This window comes from Paramisgurnus dabryanus, chromosome 2 (genome assembly GCF_030506205.2).
Source record: "Paramisgurnus dabryanus chromosome 2, PD_genome_1.1, whole genome shotgun sequence".
In the NCBI taxonomy this organism is placed as follows: Eukaryota; Metazoa; Chordata; class Actinopteri; order Cypriniformes; family Cobitidae; genus Paramisgurnus; species Paramisgurnus dabryanus.
In genome coordinates, this window is record NC_133338.1 from 30996608 (window position 1) to 31022792 (window position 26185).

At 37.5% G+C, this 26185-nt stretch overlaps 1 protein-coding gene across 1 annotated transcript in view; it reads right to left on the reverse strand.

Moving 5' to 3' along the window:
* Positions 1-2734: 2734 nt before the first annotated feature.
* The window catches only part of map2k5 (mitogen-activated protein kinase kinase 5), a 51095-nt gene continuing 27644 nt past the window's right edge, over positions 2735-26185 (reverse strand). The window contains exons 17-22 of the mRNA XM_065267529.2: positions 25338-25367; positions 18973-18999; positions 18620-18652; positions 13797-13858; positions 11317-11362; positions 2735-5705 (exon numbers count right to left, since the gene is read on the reverse strand). Of these exons, the coding sequence (XP_065123601.1) occupies positions 5595-5705; positions 11317-11362; positions 13797-13858; positions 18620-18652; positions 18973-18999; positions 25338-25367 (309 nt within the window). The 3' untranslated portion in view covers positions 2735-5594. The remainder of the gene's footprint in view (positions 5706-11316; positions 11363-13796; positions 13859-18619; positions 18653-18972; positions 19000-25337; positions 25368-26185) is intronic.

The following is a 26185-nucleotide window of genomic DNA, read 5'->3' on the forward strand; positions in this document are numbered from 1 at the left end:
AGATCAGACTCGAAGCTGCATTGTTAGCGTTTATGGTAGGAAGACAGGGGGTCACATGTCCTACAAGACTGTCATTAAAGACAGGATCCTCCCACATAAGTTACCCTCCCATATACTTTAGAATTGAATCTCGAGTATAAGCAGTTTGTTTAAGCAGATTGACATAAAACATTTTGCTGTATGAGTGTATTATTCACGGTATCACTATTAATTTTAGTAGTCTATATCAGCCAGATGACTTTGAGTTAAATGTGCTTAGTAACCTCTCTGACATGCTATTAAATAATCAATGATTGTTTTTACATAACGGTTGAATCAATACGATAAATATTGTGTTTCAGGACGACATATGCCATTATTGGCTCATTAATATACAAGCTATTACATTACACGAGTACGAGTCAACTAATTAAGGAAACATTATAGGCCTGCTTTTTTATATCAAAAAGAAAACTGGGCAAATATTTCTTAAATAGTGCCTTGTATATGATAACGTTCCATTAAATAAAATTAGAATAGAAAATGTTCTTCACGTTTAGTTTAAACATATTAACATAGTACCTTAATAAATAATGTTGGCCATCTGTGCATTTATCTGTACTTACAGACATTAATTTAGGCCTATTTACTGTATTTCAAGTGTGGTTTTGATATTAAAAATAAGCACGTTAGAAATGTATCAACATATATTCTGTAAGATGCTCTCCTTTTCGCATTTTAAGAGGTTTTGCTCTTCGAGCTTAAATAGACCAGAGTCTGTAAAATAAAAACTTTATATGAAATTGTAAGTCACATTTGTAATAAAATAGAAAAGTAAAAAAGTGCACAAAATACATGTAAAAAAACGAATAATGTCCAACTAACTGATTTTGTTGCCACTCTCACTATTGATGGTTTTGATAAGTGCGTTTTTAATATTTAACGTCTTGTACGCGTGGGTTAAGCTCACTATTATACCACCAAATGCACCGAAAGTCTTTATTTTACTCTCAAGACGCTATTCAGATAATACACTAACAAGATACGAACAAAGATGGAAACATTTTTATTTCAAACCGGTGGGTATAGAAAAAACATATAAGAGATTCTGTCCTGGAGGTCATTGAGAAGATTGGCACATAAATCAAAGGCAGACTAATTCAGCAAGAGAGGTTTAATAAACGCATCAACTGAAAACCAGTGTACTACAGTCACCGCTATATCCGCGCAGTATAAAACCACGACCCCAATAAATTTCACTTTAGCGCGAGATCAATCAGCTTCTCTCATATTGATCTCTGTCGCCTTGACACCCCCGAGTCGCCTGCCGCAACCTTTTTGTTTCGAGTGAAAATAGCGTTTCGATTACTGTTTTATTAGGAAAAGATTGCTACAAGAGCTTCTCCGTGGCCTGAAAATTAAGTGGTGACATTTTAATTACTAGACATTGATAAAGGAATCTTGGTAATGGCTGTGAACAGGCCTTTCAGTGCTCGTCCGGCCCCCGCGCTAATCAAACTGGACTGCAGGAGAACGGTTGCATTACAGCAGCACTACATGAGCTAACAGCAGGCAGCTACACGACAACACAATACTTAAGGGTAAAAAACCTTTTCAGGTGCATTTTAACCCTAAAATACATGTGGGCCAAAAATGACTGCTGTATTTCTACATGCAGGGTATATGTATGTGTTTGGCACAAGCTTTTATCCCAGCGACTTGCATTGCATTCAGGCTACTACATTTTATTAGGCCTATGTGCTTCTGGAAATCGAACCCACAAACTTTGCGCTGTTTACCCAATGCTCTAAGCTGGAACATACTTTATCGCACGAATTGTACGGTTTTCTTTATTAAAATTGAGTTATTAAGTTCCCACAATGTTTCCCACCATCTCCAAGTTCAATATATAGGCTACACAATGAAGTAAGAAAATGAATAGCAATTTGTTACGCACGCACGCACACACTTTGGGTTTAATTAACTCAGCAAATGTTTATATTTAACGAAACAAAGGGTTAAAACAACCCAGCTTTTTTGGTTGAAACAATTCAATATAGGTTAAACAACAATCCAACGGCTTATGTCCGTCCCTTTTTGTCCCAGTGCTGAGTTGAAAATTACCCAGCATTTTTAAAGTGCACGTACGAACGATACATTATTATCATTATTTTGCATTGAATTGTATTTTATTTATTTATTTTTAACTATATTTTGACTTAAAATTGTATTGTACGTCTCATCGATGCTTGCATCTTGTTTAAATTTTAGGAAATAAAATTTGGTGCGTCCGAGAGCTAAGCCCTGCAATTCAAAACAACAGCCGGGTTTACAGTCATGTTTTTTGTATTGATCACCATGGCGTTACATCAGATGCACGGTATTCATGTAAACATTAAGGTCGGACTTTGAAAACGAACACTAACGGTGATCTTCGGTTCTATTTGCACCGTGCAGAGAGGAGAGTGACTCCGACCTCCGTATCGGATTCCTGTCCTCCACATTGCAGTCATCCTGTATACGGACCCTATGAAAACCCATGACCACTAATGAATTATGTGTAATCAGATACCATCATTTAAACGCACGTGTGTTAATTATGTCAAGCTAAATCTAATTTAAACGAGTGTATGAAGTAGACTAATAATATATACTAAATAATTCATTGACTTTATGTCAGTGATAACAAAATGTGTGAAAAAAAGAAATCAAATACACACAGTCAGAAGTTTGATCTCTTGCATGTTAACGATACCAGAAAGTGTTTTTTCAACATAGGTTAATGCAACATGCATCCACTTTTATATAGACCAGTTTCATCTACATAAGATTTACTTTTAAAAAAATAGAGTTCTTCTCAGAACAAATCTAAAACATTTCTTCTATGGAAATGCAAAAAGAAAGGATTTCAAAACTGATTTACATAATGAAGGCATCAATATTACTATTAGAAAGAAAATAACAAATATCACTAAAACTCTGCATTGTCAATGGGAAAATCCAGTAAGACGATCCTGTACATCACGGAAACAATGTATTAAATGCAGACAAACAATCAATGCTATTTTAAATTTTATTGATTAAATCACCTGGATGTTCAGACCTTACCTCAACTATATGATGTAGTCACGCATTGTTCAGTTCATGATAGATCTGAGATTTACTTTGAAAGTTGGCCAGATTATAATTTTTAAGAAATCAATATGAGACAGCTATACATATTCAAAACAAGATACAAAGAAAACTCTTCTCAAGAAGTAATAGTAAAACTATAAAACACCCAAAACAAGATAATATATTTTGGCTTTGGATTACACTAAAAAAAAGAGACTATAAATGTAATTTAGGACTATATACATTGGCTCTATAAAATGACCTTTGTTTTGACATATTTATATTTAATAGAATATTTCTTTAATTTTTCTTAAAGATACCAGGCACTAAAGAACAACATTTAATATCTGTCACTTTCATCAAAACCCAATCTATAAAGTAACACTTAACAGACGAACTTAACAAATGACTCCTATATAGTATCAGGGAAGGCAGATGTGTGGCTTATGTTTATTTGCCTAACAGCTGTCAGTGTAAAAGTTGAAGTATGATGATGCTCTTTCCTGCAGTGCATGAAAAAAGTGGTATAATAGTAGGTGAGCACAAGTCATATTCAAACTGTTACAATGCATTAATGAGACTCTCCTCACTAAAAGAAAATATCTTACTTAAACCAGTGCTGTGTTAGGTCACAGTAAACTTCTGTGCTAAAACCACAGTATCTGGATTAAAGAATGTTATCACAGTGCTATTGTTGTCTACCAGGAAAATGTACAGGTACATATGCAGTTCACATAGCTGTTGAAACCCAATCTGAAAGTAATTTGAGATATTTTTACAAGGCCGGATCTAAGTGAAGTACAACATAATGGTTTACTAGAAATGAATGACTTCCAATACCAAGCTGTACTCATCTGATGTGTATAACACAGGGTATAAGTGAAGTAAAGTAAATCAATGCATCATACAAGATGATAACTTTCCATCAACCTTTAGAATCAAGTGGGCCAATACAGGGGGGCAAGGCCAGAACAAAACCAATAGGGTATATGCGCAACTTACTTCGCCATTCCTGTTAAACATAGTAGATCGCTTCCGGTTCTGTATGCTGACATGGTGCTGTTTTCATACATGAAGCCTTTAGGAGTAACCAAAGATGAGAATAACCAATGTCCAGTAGATATGCTCATCAACATCTCAAACCGGAGAAAAAGAAAATGTTCTAGGGGTGCACCGATAAATGCCGATATACACTAATAATGCATGGCCAATAAATATTCTGAATCGCACTGCCGATTTTATTCACGGCTTTTCATGTACTACAGCTTTTGATCAGTAAGTCCTTTTCGATCTGAAATCACTGTTAGTTTGAGTTGTTTATAAAATGCATTTAAAATAGCAACACTCGTCAAACATAATCATTATAAATATTCTTTATTATCATGAAAATACCAGAAAAGGTTTGAAGAACAGCAATATAAATATATCCTTAAGCCATCTCCTAGAGCTGCGTATGGTGTATGGTTCTTCGTCTACAGCGCATATTGAGTTTCTGCACGAGAGCGCCCTCTGGCATTTGGATGTAGCGGCATTTCACCGTAATTCATTGAGAAGCATAGCAAGCATCATCGGCCGTTATATCGGTGCACCCCTAAAATGTACAAACTTTTTTATTCTTTATAGCTTTTGACAAAGACATTTTCTTCTCACATACATTCAGATACTAGAATTAAAAAGAACATAACACAAATAATAATACTATGAATAACAAGCTACAGTACATACCGGCAACCGGAAGCGATCAACCCAGTTTTCCAGTTTGGTCACATGACGTTCCACATAAACCGTATTGGGCTCTTAAACAGTATTACAGGCTCCTGCTACTGCTGGAAGGTCTCTACGCACCATTCCTCTGCCCAAACTGCTATCCACTGCCTTCAACTATAATAAAACATCATTACATTTTTCTAACTTCAATTGGGTACTGCCAATAATGGCAGACCATTTGTGAAACTCAAAAAAGCAGCTTTAAAACCAATTGCCGCATGACACGCACGGCAGAAGAGAGCAATGTTCGACAAACTCCCATATTTTTCTTAAAACCAACCGTTTAACCGAACGCACGCTGCTTTATGATGCAGCCGTAATGTTTTGGCAACACCAGATTGTTATAGAGACAGTTTCTCATTATTTATACTCAAATTCGAATCCATAGGAATTAAATTTGAGTTGAGCAAGCACCCCCTGTGAGTGAGGGATCTTCTGGCAAAACATTTGCTTTGAAGAAGTGAAAAGAAATCCATTGTAGACGAACAAAAAGTCAAAGATTCGGGTTTAAGCAATCCAATATTCTCGGTCCAAGTCACACTGCTACTGCCAGCAAAATCTGCATTAGACTCTTAGCAGTTCTCACACTGTGCATTGCTGCAGCTAAAGGTTGGGATGTGGTGCTCTACATGAGGTTCTGCAAGCTCAGCTCCTGCTTCTTTAGGTTCAGTGAAAGAAAAGTGAGAGGATATTTCAAAACCTTCTCCCATATCTTCATCCTGTGCCACTGTTCTTCACATCAGCCTTTGTGCCTGCTGGGCTTTGCGTTCCTCTAGGCAGCGGCACACCCACATGGACACAACTTCTGTGTTGCCATCATTATATTGCATAATAAATGAATGGTCCTAAAGGAAAATAAGAGAAGAGCACACACACAAAAAAACGATAAATAAAAGTAATTGATTTTTTTTCATTGTGGTTTCTCACTTTCACAAAGCAATATAAATTAGCAATGGAGACTGAACAACAGTTATATCGACTGTTGCTCAAATTGCCCAAAAATAATGTGATTAACAGAAGCTGCATGTTTACTTTACAGATGTCCAAATAGATCAAATCTGTGTGTTGTAATGCCAACAGTGGTAATTTACCTCTCTATGCTCAACAAAGTTAAAGAGAGACAGGCTGAGCAGTGTAAATGAGCACATCAGCCCTAATTTCTCTGCCACAAAGCCACTAAAGTACTAATAACTTGATTATAAATCGTCCGGCTACAACAGCAGGACAGTGAACAAAACGTCAAACCATTAGAAAGCCTTAATGAGAACCCATTACAAACTACAAGAGAACAGGCTAAACTGAACTGGGAAAACAAGCTGGCAAATCAAACAATACTGCTGCTAATCTGTAAACAACGAGTGCGTTTTATCACATCCTTAACTTATTGACACTTCGGAAGACTTTCTTCCTAACACAGCAATGCCAGTCTCCCTCATCATCTCCCATTTGTTTCTTCCTTCCACCGCTCAATGAGGACAACGTAATGCCATCAATCGTTCTGTCCTCATAATGGTGAGTTGTGCATGTGCCACAGTGAGGTTAATCACTCTCAGTGCTGGAGTGTTAGAAAGGGCAGTCCTGAGGGGCAGCTCTACCAGATACCCATCTCATCAATCACACAGCCCAGGCCGCTGAAATCTCTGTGCCAGCTTCACCACCAGACCTGGTGGTGTATTATCCAGCTCTGCAGATGCGTGCCTGCTTGGTGATGATTCTCAGACCGGACATCAAAGTATGTGTCAACGGTGCGTGTTATGATCATAAACTAGCTAGGAGAAAAACCAAGAGTGGATACATACAGTACTGTGCAAAAGTCTTAGACCACCATGCCACAATTAGATATGTTGTTTTTGCAATGTTATAATGATCATATATAATTGTTTCTCAGTCTCTTTAATAGAATACATCCAGAAAATACAGGAAATGTGTATATAGTACTAAAAACTGTATAAAATGTTAACTGATGTGTCAAGTTTTTAGGGTAAACTCCCCTTCCACTTGAGCAATAGCAGGAAACTGCAGGATCTCTTCAACCTAAATAAAATTAAATCCTAATTTCTAATTTTAAAGAAATTAATCTTTTTACTTCATTCTGCTCAAAAACGCTCAAGATGTGTTAAGTGCCAAGAGAGGTCACACTAAACACAGACGATGCCTGAAGAAAACATTTAGTCCTGAAAATGTTTTTTTTTTTCGTATTTGCTGTATTTTCTGTTTGTAACTTAATAAAATAGATTGAAAAATGAATATGGATGGACATTAAAACTTCTAAAATAACAAGTCTGGTGGTGGTGGCCTAAGACTTTTCTTCTTAAAATCCAGGCTGAAGTCTCAAAGTTTGATTTCAGTCATTGATTTTAATCTTTGACGTGGCCTTCCTAGGTTATATTTTCACATACAATATTCTTTACATTATCTAGAGTGATTTTATGGCTTTAGTTGGGTTTTCACAGACAGGCAAGGTCACATATCTACAGTGTTACAGAAGTGCTAAGCAAACAAATCAAACAAGTGTACACCCTGCCAACTTGAGCTTGCGTCTGATGACCTGAAATAAATCAGAGCTTAGACGGTCACCTGCTTGTTTGGCTGTGCTGAGATGGATCACGGACGCCCAAACCGCCACCTGTGTGTCCCTCTGTTCTCTGTATGTTTGTGTGTGTTGAAGCATGCCAGAAACAGGACCTTCATTAATTAACCCACCTGCTGCTAGCTTAGCACACTTGCAGAGTAGAGAAGCCGTATAAATACAGTGTCAGTTAGGTCATTACCGTCTCGGTGCTTTACTTTTCTAACACGTGAACAAAAAAATAAATAAACGGAAAAATCCCATTTTAAAGTGTGGCTACATTAATCACAGCCCCATATCAAAGTGTGATAATCACCTGAATTCTCCATTAAAGTAAAACTGCCAAACCCGGGGGAAATCTCACCTCTCTCTTTAATTGTTTTGAGTCTGTTAAAGGCTTTTTAATCTAAGATTAATTTATGCATTTTTAAATAACTCTACATATGATTAATAAGCTTGAAAATTAAAAGGAGTCCAAAGCAATTATAACAAGTGGTTGGTCATCACCTCATTAGAATGTGTTGGCGAACGGCGACAGCTCCTCGTAACGCGCGTCATTGTATGTGTGTGCGCGTGAGGCTGGTATTGAAGTCGAGAGAAAACGTGCGAGAGAGACAGCGAGTATGAAAGGTGAATAAGTCGGCGTAATAACTGGGTCTTTTCAGATTTGCATACTAACGACCTGCTCCCGCTGGATACGCATGTATATGAGCTCTTGGAAAATGTTACGATTTCATAAATGCTGATCTTTTAATTCAACATCTATGTCACAATGGAACAGACCATCTATCTGGATAAAATGCTGCAGGGTAGACATACTTGGCTTATAGCTTGGCTTCTACTACTAGACCTTTACGATTACAAAAAGCTGTCCATTTATTTAATTTCCGAAGCGTATTTAATTTGCCAAATATCCAAGATCTCCAACTCTTCAAATTTTGGGGGACAAAAAAGGGCTTGATGTCTCGGAAGAACCGTCGTTCTCGTGGGGATGAGAGGTAGAGATGGTAGACAGACAGCGTGTCAGAGAGCTAAAAGGAAGGATTATCCTCTGGGGAGTTCAAGAAGCTCCTCAGCGTGCTAATGTGTAAACAAGTCATCAGAGCAGTGTCAGAGGGCTTTTAAAGCCTGTTCTCATCAGAGTCCCTACGGCACGGGCCACTGGCATTCAGCGGGACCGTGTGTCTTTTTAAAGGCTGTTCCCATGGGTGTTAAAACACATGAACACAAGCGATCTCTCCTTAGCTCATCAGCCCACGCAATCAGGAAACGTGGGGGTGGATATGGTAACGTTGTGACAGATTCAGAGAGTCGGTAGGACTCTTTCTGCTTTTGTTCTTGGCTGAAGCTCATATCTACTGCAGCTGAGCCCCTGGACGGCCCAAAGGGATGGGGAGGGGGGTTGGAGACACCAGGAGAGGAGAAAAGGTGCTAAAAGGCTGAGTGACAATGACAGAAGTCTAAGCAGAGGAGAGGGATGTCAATCACTGCACTGCATTCAAAAAACTAAAAGCTTTATGCGAATTAACTCACAAGAGACTGTTCTGGGTTTTTTAAAATTGACTAAAAAGTTGGTTACGTTTCTCTTAATGCAAATGGATTTTTTTTTAAATAATGAATTCAATGTTAAGCATAATTGAAAGCGATGAAGAAAGTGAACAAACACTCAGATATGTGAATGACACGTTATCAAATCCTGCATCATCGCTACATTAGCAGCCAGATCTCTGTGGACTGCGCTGTCCGTGGTGCTGAAAAAACCCAGCTGCTGTGTTGACAGCTTTTAAAGACTCTAAGTGCAAACTCGTGAGCAGACAGACGACGTGAGACTTCTGCAGTCCACACAGTGGGGGAATTTAAGTTACTCCCAGTGGCATTAATAAAGTAGAGGAAGAACTGCATTTTTATAACTGTTGAGTTAAGCAGACCCATAAGCCTTAGTGCATGTTTGCCCTTTACCAAGACACATTTAGCCCAGGACTGAACATTTTTCAGAAAGTTAATATCTTATTAATCAGACCACTGAATATAAGATTTGTTCAAAAAGTTTTCAAAGCAAACGTTTATTTACAATAAAAATGGTACGCATCAGAGGGTATTGTTCAGATACGCCAGGCATTTCCAAAGCTTGATAAAAGGCTATTTTCAAGGACCGCAAATAGTAATCTACAAAAAGCCCTATGTTCTCCAAGGGCAATTCTATTGAATTCCAAGTAAATTGTTTCTTTCATAGCAGATAACCATACATAAACTAGTTTGTATTCCTTTCCTAGGCAGCATTGTGTTTGTGTAACCACAAAGGCATATACAGAAAAAAACGCTTTGGCAATGACAGCCATCCAACTGACCAGACACAATAATAGCCGTTTTCATCCTTAAACATCCAGTTTACAATTCTAAAAGTTGCCAACAGTAAATGTTAAACCTTATGAGTAGAATGACATTGTGGTGTCCCTTAAATATTACCTAATGACTGAAGATGTGCTTAGATTTCCTAGACAGGGGCTTAACAGACATAAATGGTTCAGCCAGCACACAAATACTAACTGGGATCTAGTTTAATCTAATTTTTACAGTAAGGACTATGCAGTTCTATTTTACATTTAATTACTTTATTAGATGTTAACTGCATTTTGTTGCCTTGTTTACATGTGCACATTTTAATAAGTTGAATGTAATCTTATCTTTATTTAATTTCTGTTTGTGCACATAATTGGATTATTTCTTATTTTATTACTGACTGTTTACTTGCCTTTAACAATATTTAAAATTTATAGAAGTCAAAAACAATACAAATAGGTCAATTTTTGTGTGTTTTTGGGGAGGGGCTAGTTAAAATTTTGGAAGGGCAAGTCGAAATACCCCATGCGGGCCGGTAGAAAACATCTTAAGCAGTGAGCCCTAATAGACTTTAAAGAGCACATATTTCATTGCTTAAAAACATTATTTTGTGTATTTGGTATAATACAATGTGTTTGCGTAGTTTATGGTTTAAAAACACATTATTTTCCACATACTGTACAATTTTGTAAATCCATATTTCACTCTCTTCCTGAAACGCACGGATTTGAAAAGTTTTGTGTCCCTGATTGGCAAGCTAATCTGTACGTTGTGATTGGCCTGAATACCTTTGACAAAACTTACAGTCTGTGAGTCCAAGCGGAATGAATTATGATAATGTCAGTCTTGTCTACATCACAAATCCCAGGAAGTAAACTGTTGCCTACAATCCGTGTGTTTGTTGTAGTCCAAAAAAAGAGATGAGTTGGAGACGATAACTTGCATCATCGTTTACTTTGGGGTTTGTACCTTTTGCATATCATGAACATGTACTTATACACACTTACACATCAAAGGAAATGTGAAAAACATGAATCAGAAAAAATGGGTGCTCCTTAAAGAGATGCGTGAATGGAAGTATTTATAATACATTTGGAATGTTTATCATTATATTTCAATGTTGAAGCACAAATGATCAAAAGATGAACTTAGCTTAGTGGTCATATAAGTTAACATGAAGATATAGTATTATATACAGTGGCTTTAAAAAGTTTGTTGCTGCTTTTAATTTTATTTTAAATTTAATCAAGTTACAGTGCACAACTTACAATTATATATCTTGACTAGAATTGCTGTAACTCAAAAGTTTTGATAAGTTAAAGTAATGAAAACATATGTTGCCATGACTTATTGGTCACATCATTTATTACAGTGTATAGGACAGCTCAAGGTTTAAACCAAACCCTTGCGCACAGTCCCAACAAAAAGCTTTTTGATCATCAAATACACCCATTCACGAACTCTATCTGTGTAATAACTTCACATTCACTTTCTAATCCTCTTGAAGGTTGATCTGCACTTGTTTGAAGGGAGTGAAACAGACTCACCATAAGGTTGTTCGGCGCAGGTCTTTCTTTGGGTTGCTTCCTCATACTGTGTTGACAAAAGCAGAAGTTGTCATTATAAATGTAGTAATTAATTCTCAATTGTTCATTTAAAAGGATGATAAAAATGTGCCAAAAATCTTTGAGATTAAAAAAGAAATAACACTGAAGATGTTAAACCTTGACATACCAGCTTCTCTCAACAATAGGGAATTGTAAGAATTCTCTTCACTTATTTAACAACTCTTTTAACTCAATATTGAAATAGCTGTGTTAAGAAGTAGCAGTTTCACATGCTCTATGTGCTTATATTTGGCTGACATTGTCTAAAGAATTGTCTAGATGATTGACGAGAACATAACTTAAATCATGAATCTCACAATAACAGAGCAGTATTAAAGTCTCTCATATCAATTTTTAAAGAGACACTCATAGCATAAAATATATATGCTAATTTTCCTCCTCTAGAGTTAATTTTAGCTCCTCTAGAGTTAAACATTTGATTTTTACCGTTTTGGAATCCATTCAGCTGATCTCTGGGTCTGGTGGTAACACTTTTAGCATAGCTTAGCATAATCCATTCAATTTAAATAGACCATTGGCAATAATCAAGGACTTTGCTGCTGTACCATGGCTGCAGCAGGCGTAGTGATATTACGCACTGCCCGAAAATAGTCCCCTGCTATTGAAAGTTGCCAGGGGATCTATTTCGGGCGCTGCGTAATATCATTGCGCCTGCTGCAGCCATGTTACGGTACCAAAGTCCTTGATTATTACACCAGAATGAGAGTATAGTTCCTAGCCACATCGGCCTAGAAAATCACAACTTTTAATTTTCCATCGATTTCTGAGTCTTAAATAGAAAAAATATTGACTCTTTGGTCATTTTTTTAGCACAATGCTAAATGGTCTAATCAGATTCAATGGATTATGCTAAGCTATGTTAAAGTGGTACCGCCAGACCCGGTGATCAGCTGAATGGATTCCAAAACTGTAAAAATCAAATGTTTAACTCTAGGGGAGCAAAAAAATTTGCCTTTTTTTTTTTAAGTGGAGTGTCCCTATACCGTGGTCATATTACATATTTTTCCCTTATCTCTTACATTTTAACACACAAAACAGTTCAAGGTTTGATTAAGTTTCCCTCACTTTACTCTTATTTTTATGTCTTACTGTATGTTCTTTAGGAATTAAAGTTTCTATTACATCATAGTGAGAGGCTCTACAAAGATTAAGTGCACGCAGTAAAAAAAAATATAGTTATGTATTAATTTGTATTAATTTGTATTAATAAGCTGAGGTAAGAAGATAGTAAAATATTGAAAAACGGTGGTGTTTTCCTTTAAAGTATTTGGGCATGTGATATCAAAAATTAAAAATGAGGCCTTTTTGCATCTTAGTTTAGATAAAAGATCCTTTGGGACTGAGGATGTTTAGAGTGCTAAAAATGTGCAGCATTTTTTCATAGTACAATGAACTCGTGGCAATGTGATTTACAAACAATGCTGTAAGCAGTAAATGATGGATTAAACTTACTGCAGAGATAAAACCAATAAACACTGCGATAATCACACTTTCCCTAATAAATGCCTTTTACTAAGCCTCCCAGACCTTGCATCCAGTACATCATCTTCTATCTTCTCATCCTCTTTATCATCGTACCGTTGAGGTTAATCTAACCAGGCCTCAAAGTGATAAAAGGCGAGGTAAGTAATTATCAATTCTCCTTGGCACAGATCACACCTACAGTAAGTGCAGGTAAATTATTCAAATTGACCCAGATAAGGAATGGGAGGGATTATTGAGACAGAGGGGCCCATTTGGACCATGATGAATGACACACACTCAGAACAGGCTATTAATAGGAGAGGATGTTGGAAGAGCATCGCCAGGCAGGGCTGGCACAAGTGAGCCAGGTGACCTGTTTGTGTAAATAAAGTGCAATGCAAGTAAACATCAGCTGCTACACAAATCCCAACACATCTGGTTTCACCCACCATGGCCACAGGCCCAGAGTGGCAAAGAAACCATAAGAGGTTGGTTGGGAATTCAGGTTTCTTGGGGCATGACCTGTAAAAGGGAAATGTGTACGTGGATGTGTTTGAGGAAGCAAGGTCAACAGACCGGGGACAGACTTCAGGTAAATATTTACTGTTGTGTATAGTTGGTCTAATCGTTGTACTATCTGTTAAGTAGCACCAGGATATGCTGTGTGCTAGGCCACTATATTCTGGATGAAATTTACACAACTTTTAAACAATTAATTCAACCACCCAATAACACAATAGCTGTAAGCCATAAAACACATAAAAATAAATATCGTAAAATATCAACAACCAAACTTCCAGAAAGTTTAAGGAAAAGATCCTAAATGTATAATACCACCAGAACATTAAATAAAAGTACATTTATTTAATGTATGGCCTTTTCAGCATGTGTTTGAATGTAAATTTAAAAAATAAAGGAAGAAAGAAGTCACTCACCATTGTGTAATAAAGTCAACAAATTTCTCACTGAACTGACCAACAGGAAGCACAGGAGGATCCTTAAAAATAATCATAACAAAAACATATTTACTTTATTATTTGTGTTAAAAATCAGTAAAAAAAATCCAATATTATTGTATCAATACAGTCAATAAAGAAAACAATTACACACAAAAGGAACACACAAACTATATGAAAAATATTAACATTAAGATAATTTTGTTTTTTTAAATCTATGGTTTATAGCTTCTGCGTGGCCTTGACTAGGTTGCCGCAGGGTTATGATCCATAATGAGGTATACTACGTGTGCACGGTCAAAAGCAGCCATGTATATTAATTTTTTGGCCGCACCTGAACCCCTCTTTTGTTGGCCGGCAGAACATAAAACATGGAACAAACACATAGAAACAGACAAAACACTTAGATTCGCACAGAAAAGGCCTGAGAAGGCCATTCATGACTATGAAGCAGAAAGCATACAGTTGCCAAAAAACATTTAGTTTCGACCTTAACCTCCAAACAATATTAACGGCAGAACAAAATTAAATCAGACACTTCTAAGGGACAGACACACTGAAATCAAATGGAATAAACGGGAAAAAAGTGTCAAATTCCAATTCTACCTTATTGTCTGAATAGGACACTTGTATCAAAGTGTGACTCCTATTTGCAATAGTGTAATGCAAGAATTCATATCTAAAACTAGTGAAGAATAACAAATCTGACCAAGTTCAGCGAAAGGTGCATTTTTATTTTAACCTTAATCACTTAATCCGGAATAATTTATATTATGTGGACTCAAAGAAAAAAAACGAATGGCATCAACTTGTAAGACCACAACAAAAGCCAAAAGACAGAATGAAATTCAAGGTGTTTGGGAAGGACTGATGTATTGGAAGAGAAGCTGAATGGTTTTTCTATTGAGAGATGTGTATTCGTGAGGGACAAAGAAATGAAAAAACTGCTGTAACAAGCAGTAGGAATTAAATGAAACCTTAACTGCACCATACAAGCAAACGCATTTCTGTTTACACACGACAATAAGAAAAGAGAAAGAATAATTTGATCTGTTGTTAAAAAGGTTTTGGGGTTTGTCCTTCTGTGATTTAGGGGTGTGAAATGCACCTATTCAAATGAACATAGCCAGAGGTGCTTTACTGCAGCTACACATCATTACACAGCCAAGACTCACAGCCTGGAGGTCTTACACCACACACACACACACACACACACACACACACACACACACACACACACACACACACACACACAGCCATGTGCCATGCTTCAAACAAAAACACAGATTCAGAGCAATATGCACAACCCAGCACATGTAAATACTGCGAGATGCATACGACCTCACGCATGCAGATGTACACAAACAGATGTGCATGCACATAAACTTGCATACACTTCAGCGCGCACAAACACCTTCATTTGGAGTCTTTGATGTGGCGGCTGCATGATGAAGATGATGATGAAAGCACCGTAATATTATGCAGCTTGCTGCCATTATCCGACACTACAAACAGAGCCAGACCGCAGCCTGTCTTTCTTCACAATACTAGCAGTAAATATACATGTAATTGCCCAGCAGCAATTATCAGGCAAAATTAGATCAGTAATTAAAGAGGTGAATTTAAGCTCGAATTTAAGCAGAGAGGGACAATTAAAAAAACGGGTCGCCTTGCGGATGGACAAATGTGCCATTTTCAAATGGTTAAAATAAGGTGTCTGAGCAGTACAAATCAGTAAGACCTGTGACAAATATCTAACACGGAAAGAAAGTGAGAGAGAGAAGGGGGGAAAAGTGAATACAGGGGGTGGTAAAGGTGTAAGCAATAGAGAAACAGGAGGGCAAAATAGCTCTTGTAGGCCGTTTATTCACCCTTCCCCTGAGCCCTCTATGAGGCCTTGCAGATGATTATTTATACTGAGGTCACCATGGAAACTAAACACAGACACATGCACATACAATCTCTCTGATATTCACCACGTCCTTCAAAAAGGCTGGACTGTCATTACCAACATGCTCTCAAAGTCCAAGTGGTCAGATTATTAGATCAACCACCGGTGACCTCCTTGAATTGATCTCATGTACTTCATGATGCTTCTCGCTTTAAGCGACTTTTTATCATTACCAACGCTAAGTTCACATGTGACGGGTCGCACTGCTGAATATCTATTCTCACGTTTTTCTAATTGACCTGCATCTCTCGAGAGCTGAAGCCGTTTCTTTGGTTCTTTTACGTACAGTTTCTATTCTCCTGCTCTTTCACTTCATCACATTCACTCTGTCAGTGCACTAGATTACTTTTTAAAGTAGGTCCTAGTGAGCAGCCATCTCTATCTGTCTCTCTGTGAAGGTTGTAAATCAGCGGCGGTGAATAATAAGGACTTGGTCAGCTGAACGTACGTGGTCGCCGGCGGCAAGGCAGCGTGTGCTCTGGCCTGAGGGAGCTGGAGCGAAGGGCACGGAGAAAAATAGTTTGAGCGATGCGTCTGCCGGGTGAGTAATGAACGGGTTATCCGGGTCAACTCATTACACGAGCGGCCGTTTAATTATTAATTACGCAGAAATTATAGCAGGAAGGACACGTTCAGTATGTTTAATGTGTGTTTATGTGGCCCTCTTCTCCATCTCTCTCTGGCGCTGTTATTAGCACGTGTCAGTGAGTAGCTCAAGCAGAGAAGAGAAGGGAGAGACTCCCCCCAACACACACACACACACAATTAACACAATTACTTATTAATTACTTACAAAGCGGTGGAAAGTGCTTTTAAATGTCGGAGTTACCATGGCCTACGGGCTTTAACTAAATGTTGAGGAAAGTGAGGTAAATTTGGGTACTGTGTTAGTGTTACTGAGCGTTGTAAAAGATGACCCCTTACTCAGACATGTTCATTTAAAGGGATTGCTTTCTCAAAATTACAATTTATGCCATCGTTTATACACCCCTGTTTTGTTTCAAAGGTTTTTTTATAGAGCAAATGGAGATGTTAGGAAGAATATTAATCACTTATTGGCTCAGTCACCATTCGTTTTCTTTGTACAAACAAACATTTTATGTAAAGTGATGAACTTATATCTTGGCCACATGGCTTAGATCAGGTGTAGGTAATGACGATGTCCTGCAGAGTTTAGCTCCAGCTCTAATCAAGCACACCTGAACAAGTTAGTCCATGATGACTCCATTTTCTTCAGATAAATCCAGATAATTTACTCACCACCATGTCATCCAAAATGTTGATGTCTTTCTTTGTTCAGTCGAGAAGAAAGTATGTTTAATTTCCAGGATTTTTCTCATTTTAATGGACTTTAATGGACCCCAACACTTAACAGTTGCAATGCAGTTTAAAATTGCAGTTTCAACAGAGTTTCAAAGGACTCTAAATGATCCCAAAAGAGGCGTAAGGGTCTTATCTAGCAAAACGATTGTCATTTTTGACAAGAAAATAAAAAATATTCACTTTTAAACCACAAATTCTCGTCTATCTCCGGTCCTGTGACGTGCTGGCACGACCTCATGTAATACGTCATCACATCAAGAGGTCAGTTTATTGTTTAAAATGGCCCCCAAATGTGTGTTTCATATATGTAACACGTGACCTTTCGACGTCATTACGTAATTACTTGAGGTTGCGCTGGCGCGCCATCGGACCGGAGATAGACAAAGGTTGTGGTTTAAATGTGCACATTTTTTATTTTTCTTGCGAAAAATTACAATTGTTTTGCTAGATAACTTGTGCCTCGTTTGGGATCGTTTAGCGTCCTTTGAAACTCCGTTGAAACTACAAGTTTAAAATGCATTAAATCTGTTATGTGGTGGGGTCCATTAAAGTCCATTAAAATGAGAAAAATCCTGAAAAGTTTTCCTCAAAAAACATAATTTCTTCTCGACTGAGCAAAGAAAGACATCAACATTTTGGATGGCATGGTGGTGAGTAAATTATCTGGATTTTTTTAAAGAAAATGGACTAATCCTTTAAATCAAGGTCTAAAGAGTTACCTGAAAACTACAAGTAGGCAAGGTTTTATTAGGGTTGGAGCTAAAATCTGCAGGACACATCGGCAGTCCAGGACCGACGTTGCCTACCCCTGGCTTAGATGAAGCCATTTAGATGTTTTAGTTTGTTACTTTATTTTGTCTAGGGAAACATACAGGTGAAATACTACATACAACTCTGAGGCTAAGTGGAGCTGTTATATGACAGAGTTATTTATACCAAAATATTGTGTATATCGGAGAAGGTAGAGCTGTATCTATTCAACGAATATCTGGGTTTAACTGACCCTGACCCAACACCTCAGAGAGATAAGGGTGAGAAAATGTGTCAGGGTTTAGCTGGGTGTATTTTAGCGCCTAACGCATGTCAAGGTTAATGCAACAACTCTGTGGTCCGCAACCCTCAGCTGTCCAGAGCACTGTCATGCTACATTACCCCAGCAAACTCGGAGTGTGTAGGAGCGTAACAAAATTCGATAAAATGAAAAAGAGATGAAAAGAAAATCTAAGAGGCATTGCTGACAGTAAGCAAGAGCACCAGCAAAAGCTATTTTTTCCTTTTTTTGAAATGACTTATTAAACTGTGACTGTTTTTACAATTTCTGTATATTTATTTTATCTATTCCCAAATTCACATCCAGAGTTTAACCAAACGTTTCGCTCAAGACCTTAAGATCATAGCGGCCGAGCTCACGTCAAGCTTCCCGTTTCCAAATCCCGAGCAGAGCTGATAATGCACCTCGCTTCATTAGGAAACAAAATATCAGCTTTCCACCCCATTAGGCACGTTGTCGTACATGGGACAGACTCACCTCATCAACAACGCACTGCAATAACTGAAGAGGCTGTGAAAGAGGGGGGTAGAAGAAAAAGAGATTAGACCCCAGATAACGTCCTTACAGTGCAAAAATAAAATCATTAATGCAATAAAACAGGTAGCAATACAGCTTAATCAAATGCACTCTGACTCGGAAAAAGCCATTTCATCTGTAATGTTTTCTTATTTCTAATGGCACCTAATCTGAATACAGGCTGTTAAGACAGAGCGTAATATTGTGTTGTATTAACTTCGGAGGGAGGCAACCAAGCGAGGTGAGGAGAAAACTGCGCGAGGGCTCGCGGGAGGGGCCGTCTACATCTCCGAAAATACATGAAAAACACTTACCATTAAGGAGCCCTGGCTCTTTTGAATCTGGATGGAGAGAAAAAGAGAAAGAGACAGGGATTTGGATGAGAATGAGTAAGAGAGAAACAGACATGGAAAGTGAGACAGAGAAAAAGAGAATGAAAACAGGCTACATGTAATTAGCATGTAATAATCACAAGCATTGCATTTGGACATGTTTATGATCACTGGGAGAAGATTATGAAAACCCTGTCGGCGAGACATGGGCATGATGTGTTAACATCATTTACATAATGAAAACACAGTTGTTAATAGTCTGATCCTCAATTAGGATAAGCTTCACCAAGCAATGGTTTTTTGTTCGTTTCCTATTTCCTACTTTTTATTTGCCTCCAGGTTTATATGTTTGCCTGTACAAGTAAACACATGACAGGCATCTCACAAAGCATCACAGTCTAGGAATGAAAGTAAGTTTGATCTTTATAAATTAAGTAGTATAACACAACCGATTTAATAATGATTATGTTACACTCATGAGCTTTCGTGCCTAATTTTGTGATACATGTTGCACAGTGTTTCTTATGGCATTATGTTTCTATTAGGCCAAACATAAGACGAGGGAATAAAGTCTACTACATTTCCATGTTTCTATTTCCATACATTATCCATTCAATATTTGCTGGTTAGGTGGACTGGAATGCCAGTGTCAATATTATAACCTTAAGTACATTTCAGATTTGTTTCTGTCAACATAACTGGAGATGAGTATTTATCTGAAAAGAGAATTAATGACAGATAGTTACATATGTATGACCCTGCATGTGAAAAGAAGGCTAAAGTCTCACAATGTTGAGATAACAAGAATCAAAGTTTGATTTCAACTATTATTTTCACTATGATTTCAATTTTGACAGGGTCCATATTAAAGGGGACATATCTTTTTTCTAGTTGTAAATGCTTTAATTGGGTTGCCAGTGCTTCTTTCAACCTAGAAAATGTGTAAAAGATCAACCCAGTAACTTAGTTTTGGTTAACCATTCTCCACAAGCATGTAAAAATAGGTCAATGACATTTGGATCCCGTTGTGATGTCAGAAGGGGATAATTCCACCCCTTAATCTGCACTATCCAACAACGGCACTGCCATTTAGTGCAGAGATCAGCTCATTTGCATTTAAAGGGACACACCCAAAAATGACAAATTTTTGCTCACACCTACAAAGTGGCAATTTTAACATGCTATAATAAACTATCTATATGATATTTTGAGCAAAAATTTCACGTGCGTACTCTGTGGACATCAAATATGTATTTAACATTTTTTTAAAGTCTACTGAAATGTCCCTTTTAAAGATATCAAGGTGTTTTTTACATTGTGTAGGATGTGTAGAAAATAGTTAAAAGAACAGTATGTAAGAAATGTATATCAATTAATCATAAAATGGCCCTGATATGTCACTAGACATTAAAAAATCATTTTCATTTCAAAAACTTATATCACTGACAACAGTGGTCTGGCCAGGATATTGTCATTTAAAAAGTGAAGTTGCAGCCCTCAACTGATGTTTATGTTGACATTTTGTGTATTGGCCACCAGTTGTGTGATTACAGTACCAGTTTTAGCCACAAGTTTTGTTATTGCAATACCAGTTTTGGTCACAATCCTACATACTGTTCCTTTAATCACAAAGCATGACTTTAGTTGGGTTTTCACAGGCAGGGTCACATAAACAAAGTTACTTTTCCAGCTCACAGGATGCACTTACTTACACAAATCTTGTCTAAACGTCCCGTTTAAACTAACACCTAATGCAATGCAGCCACTCAGATGATATATTACGCTAGTCATTGATTCTCTTTCTCAATTAAACACAACCCTTCTCTCCTTAAATACCTAGAGACACTGAACTTTAATGTAGGAACTAAATAACATACAGCATCGGCTAAAACTGCAAACCACGGCAATCACGGGACAATTAAAGGCATCGATATTTGCCTTACGTGTTGTTTTCCAATCAAATCAGTTAGATGAAAAACATTGATGTGATCTCCACTAAACAATCAAGACCACTTTAAAAAAACGAATACCATCTTAACGCCGTTTTGAAAATGTTAAACTGTTACACATTTTAACTCTGAATGGAATTACTTGGGGGGAAATAAGATTCCCAATCTCACGCATCAGCACCAAAGCAAAATCCGAAATGAACGTCTTAAATTAAAACCAAATGCAAATCAACATTGTTCTCGTAGAGATGTCAATTCTACAAGACAATTATTGATAGAGGAAAGATTGGGAAAAAACGAAAACCGGCAAGGTGAAATATGTAATTCAACCATTTTAACGCACGTCAGAACATCCAGACACGCTCCTCTCAAATACATTTCCATCCTAAAGCTCTTAAAGAGCTACATCATATAGCATATTCAGATGAATATGAGACTCAAAATGAGCTGAAGCCGAAACAGCCGGAAAACAGAAAAGGCAACAACAAATCAATCAGGAGGAGAAGCGCTGGAGGCTGTATACACACGCCAGCCAGTCTGCAGTCTTCAAAGATTTTCCGAGCGAGCCATCGGGAGACGCCATTAACTCCTGACAAAGAATGCAAATTAATCCCAACATGGGGTGAGACGAAATTAAAGAGCCTTTTATAATCAATGACAAGATAACACACAGAAAACACACAGGCATGCACGCAAACACACACACACCCTTGCAACTGCGCAAGCACACACACACACACACAGTAGCAGATTTGACTTGGGTCTAATGTGGGTGGAGTGGGGGTAGAGGATGAGAAGTTGATGCATATACAGCAGGCATCTCTAAAGATCTCCTCACACAATGGACAATGACTGTGCGAGCATGTGCGAGAGAAAGAGAACAGACAGATGCATAGGCTGATGTGAGTGACAGGCCAGGCCCGAGGTAGCGTGTGTGCTGGCTGGGTGGGATGCGCGTGTGTATGTGATGCCTGCAGGTGAAGAGTCTGCAGCACCATATGGAGCTGTGAAAATTAACATCAAGAGCAAAAACGCTCTAGCAGTGGGAGGTTTAGCTCTCTCTCCCCTTCTTACTGACTAACCCCATCCCTCTTTCTCCTTCATGCCTCCCTCTCTCTTTCCACGTTCATTCCATACGATTTTTAGAAATGCAGGAACACAGAACAGGGAAAGGGAGAGTGAGATTAGAAGAGGAAGTAATAAATTAATGGGGTGTGTATACATGAAATGCTTCAGTATAGTGCCTCTGGCTCTATGGGCCAAGAACAAAAGTTTTACCATCTATGCTTTCTCAATCAATCACTATCACTTTATCTGATGATATACGTGTTTGAGATCTGATGATGTACTCTGAATGGATTTTGAATAGCACTATAGCATATAGATTTTTGCTCTTGTTGTTATGACGGTTTACAGTATAAGTAATGTCTGCTGTCCTATCAGGAAAAGAAAGCGTACATGTTTAGCTCCAAATCCAATCACACTTTTGAGTGTGTATATGGGTGTGTTTGTGTATGTGAATACATTAGTTTATGTAATAATACTCTGTGGATTAACATGATAATGGCCCTGTTAATAGATAACGCTGGAGAGCAGAGGAAAACAATTTCAAATGAGACGAGCCTGGAGGCCACAGGCTAATGCACACACACAGTGAACTGCACAGATACTCGAATACACAAATGCTGCATTGGTCTCTTGCACTTCTGATGGTTTTTCTACCTACCCATCAGCTCTTATACGTTTTCTCACAGTTTGTTCATCCTTCTATATTTTGTTGTTTTATTCTGCATGAAACAAATATCTGCTAAATCTAACAATCCATCATTAATCATAACGCTTATGAAATTCCCACTCGTACTTATACCAATTTCACGTACTGCACATTAGCATTTCATAGCAACTCTTTGTTTATTTCATTGTGTAACTACTTCCATTGTAGCCAATAGCTTTGTACAAGATACAGCACAAACGCACACCAGTGCCAAGCCCAGCCACTGTGACTGTTCCTCTAAACTCAATGCTCAAGGCTCTGGCACTAGATGCAGCCTCAAAATGTTTCTTTCTGATTTTCCCCCGCATGCCCTGAGTGGCTGCTTTGTTTTAATATGCTAATTAACCCAACAGGCATGCTGGGAGTAATTTATTGAGCATTAGTCAACATTTCCCTCATTAAAGGGTCCCTGAAACTCACTGCACTCCAACATGCAGAACTTTTAAAGCTCAGAGTCTTATTAGAGAAACTAGGGCATTGAATCACAGTTCGGCTCATATGTCTATATAGTTGTCACAAACCAACAAAGTTCAATTAGAACTTTGGGAATTTTCTTTTATTCCCTTTTTCAACAACCCAAGCCTTTCATAAACAGAAAGATGGTATTTAAGTATTAAGAATTAGAAAATTAGCCTGTCAGTTATTTATAGATCAATGGAAAGAGTTAATAACATGCAAAAGTGTAGAGTCTTCATTAATTTCTTTAAGAATTTTGGCAGTGCGGTTGTAATAACACAACACTATTTTGGCACGGTTTAATTATATATGTACATTACATACAACAAACTTCAATATGCAACCACAAATTTACATTTTTTGTGCCTAAGTGACAAGTGGTTCCTAAAGTATAAGACGATCCAAATCAGAATGCATTATAAATCAGGTTTAGCACTTTTAAAATAGGATCATCAAGTAATCCGATTACAGGGTTGATGTAATGTAATGTAAAGTGGGAAAACAATGGGGGGATGTTAAGTTATAGAGTGCCACATGAATGACATATTTTTGTAGGCCAACCCAGAAGTCATCGGGACACTGGTTTCCCTTGCCGAAAAGCCCATAAATTTTTCCCATAGACTTTTGGATTATTGTTCTGTTATACTCTCCAGTATAATTTGAATTTTTTGGGTCTCTACCCACAAAATTTGGAGTACATTAATAAAAAATGATTAAAAAAAATCTAGACCTCAACTTCTTTAACACCAAGCTTCGGACAGTTCTTTCAAACTTTATTAAACACATTGAAAAACATGTTTCCTGACAAGGACATACTGTGGATGAATGTTTGTTGAGAATTGCGCTCATGTTGCTGTGATGATGTTTAAAGTCCCCGACAACGTCTGTAGTCCCATGTAGTGATGCACCGATGTATCGGCCGCCGATATTTATCGGCCGATTTTTGATGAATTTGAAACCATCGGCATATCGGCAATAGCACGAGAAAAACAATCGGTATCGGCCTATTAATTAACTGCATAAAGAAATCCATTATATGTAAAAAAATGAGTTAATGATGTTAATAAAATAAATGCTGAACAGCAAAAACCACCTTTGAAGGTTGTCATGCTGTCTTATTATATTTGTTTTAGCTTAATTTGTGTCTCTCTTATTATGTTGGTTAATTAGATCAAATCCATTTTCAGTAAAAATAATTTGATGCAGAAATAAACTAGCAAATAGACCAACTGTATAGTATTGTATACAAGTGTTTAATATCGGTATCGGCATCGGTATCGGCCAGAAGTTGTCTGTTTAAATCGGTATCGGTCCCAAAAAATCCTATCGGTGCATCCCTAGTCCCATGTAGCAAATTTTTAGCCTTTTAAAAACATTTTATACCTTTGAAAATCATGATTTTATCACGTATTATTTTTGTGTTTAACTCTTTCCCCGCTACTGCTGAGTTAACTCGTGAAATAAGAGAAAACACTTCCCTGCCAATGACAAGTTTTTCCGGCAATCCGTAATACCGCTCTTCCGCGACTTATAAAACCCAGAAGTATCGCCCTAGGGCAAACAGCTGTATGTCCGTGTATGTTTTGAGGATCGCTCTGAATCTGATCTCTATCAAAAGTCCATCACAAAAATTGAATTATCTCAGCTTTTTGCTCAAAATTTTGTTTTGAAGAAACCTACCCGTATTTTAGAGGTGATAAAAAGAGAACTAATGACGGTAGGATGAAACTTTTTTCTTTGAAAGCAGATGGTCTGTTCTTTCATTTGATACATTAATGTTTATATATTTAAAGAAGAACATTTCTGGAAGGCAATCAACTTTTGTGAAAATCATGAAAATGCTGGCGCTAGCTGGCAACTTAAAAAAAAACCGCTGGTGGGGAAAGAGATAATGTTGTAGAATAAAACATGAAAATATCTTGGGCTTGTGTTAAACCAAGATCTTATTTAAGGCATTTAACCAAAATCCCATTTAAAGAACTCATTGACTTCGTAATGATGGAACCAGACGTGCTAAAATGCAAACTCTATTACAGCCAATACACCAAGATCACAAGGGATCAGGCATCCACTGTACCTTCGAGGCAATGAAAATGCAAAGCATGCAATAGCTAAACATTACATGAGCTAACGTGTATATGTTTTGTTGATGTACAGTATAGACTTACCTGTGGATATGGAAAAGAGCCCAGTGCCAGCTGTAAAGGGAAAAAATTGGAAAGTTAATTTACAGAACAGCTCATAGGGTTTTATATATGAAGATCTCAGATGCAAAACTCTTAAAGTAAATCCAACATGTTTTCTTGTGAATTACATTTTTATCAGACTTTGGCATCTGTGTTTTTGAAGCTTTGATTGTGTTAACAGTTCGCAATATAACATGTGTACATGTTTCACGTGTAAAAAAACGCAGTATTTTTCACACAATTTACTTATCCCTATAGCGCTGTTTTCACTGTACTAAAAACCGGCTGATGTCTTCCTTGTTCAATGAAGTCCCTCCTTCAGGAATATGTAATGAATTCTGATTGTGTAGTTTGTTTAGTGTGTTGTGATTTGACAGCAGCTTAGCTTGCCTTTAGCTTAGCTGGGGACTGACGTATTCCTGTGGGCGGAGTTTAGTCAAAAAACTGTTCTACTGACGTCATTAAAGCAGGAAGTAGAGGGCCGTAGTCCAAAACGGCTGTCGCTGTAGGCTTTAAACGGGGAATTATATAAGAAAATATATTGCCTGTCAGTGAACTTTGAGCTTTATCATTTTACAAGTATTATTTATGCTATTATAGCAACATTACACACTAACTAAAGTTTAAAAAATGGGATCAGGAAGAATGTGACCTTTAAGTGAATTTGATGCAAAAGTTTTTCATGAACAAATATTAAGTCTGGAGAGCATTCGGTTGATATCATCATCTCATTTTTGACGCAGGCCTTTTGCATTTGAGCTCCTCATGTACACACTTCACATCCTTTTACCTCATCTATTGTCAAGTCTTTTCATTCATGAAAACTAGAA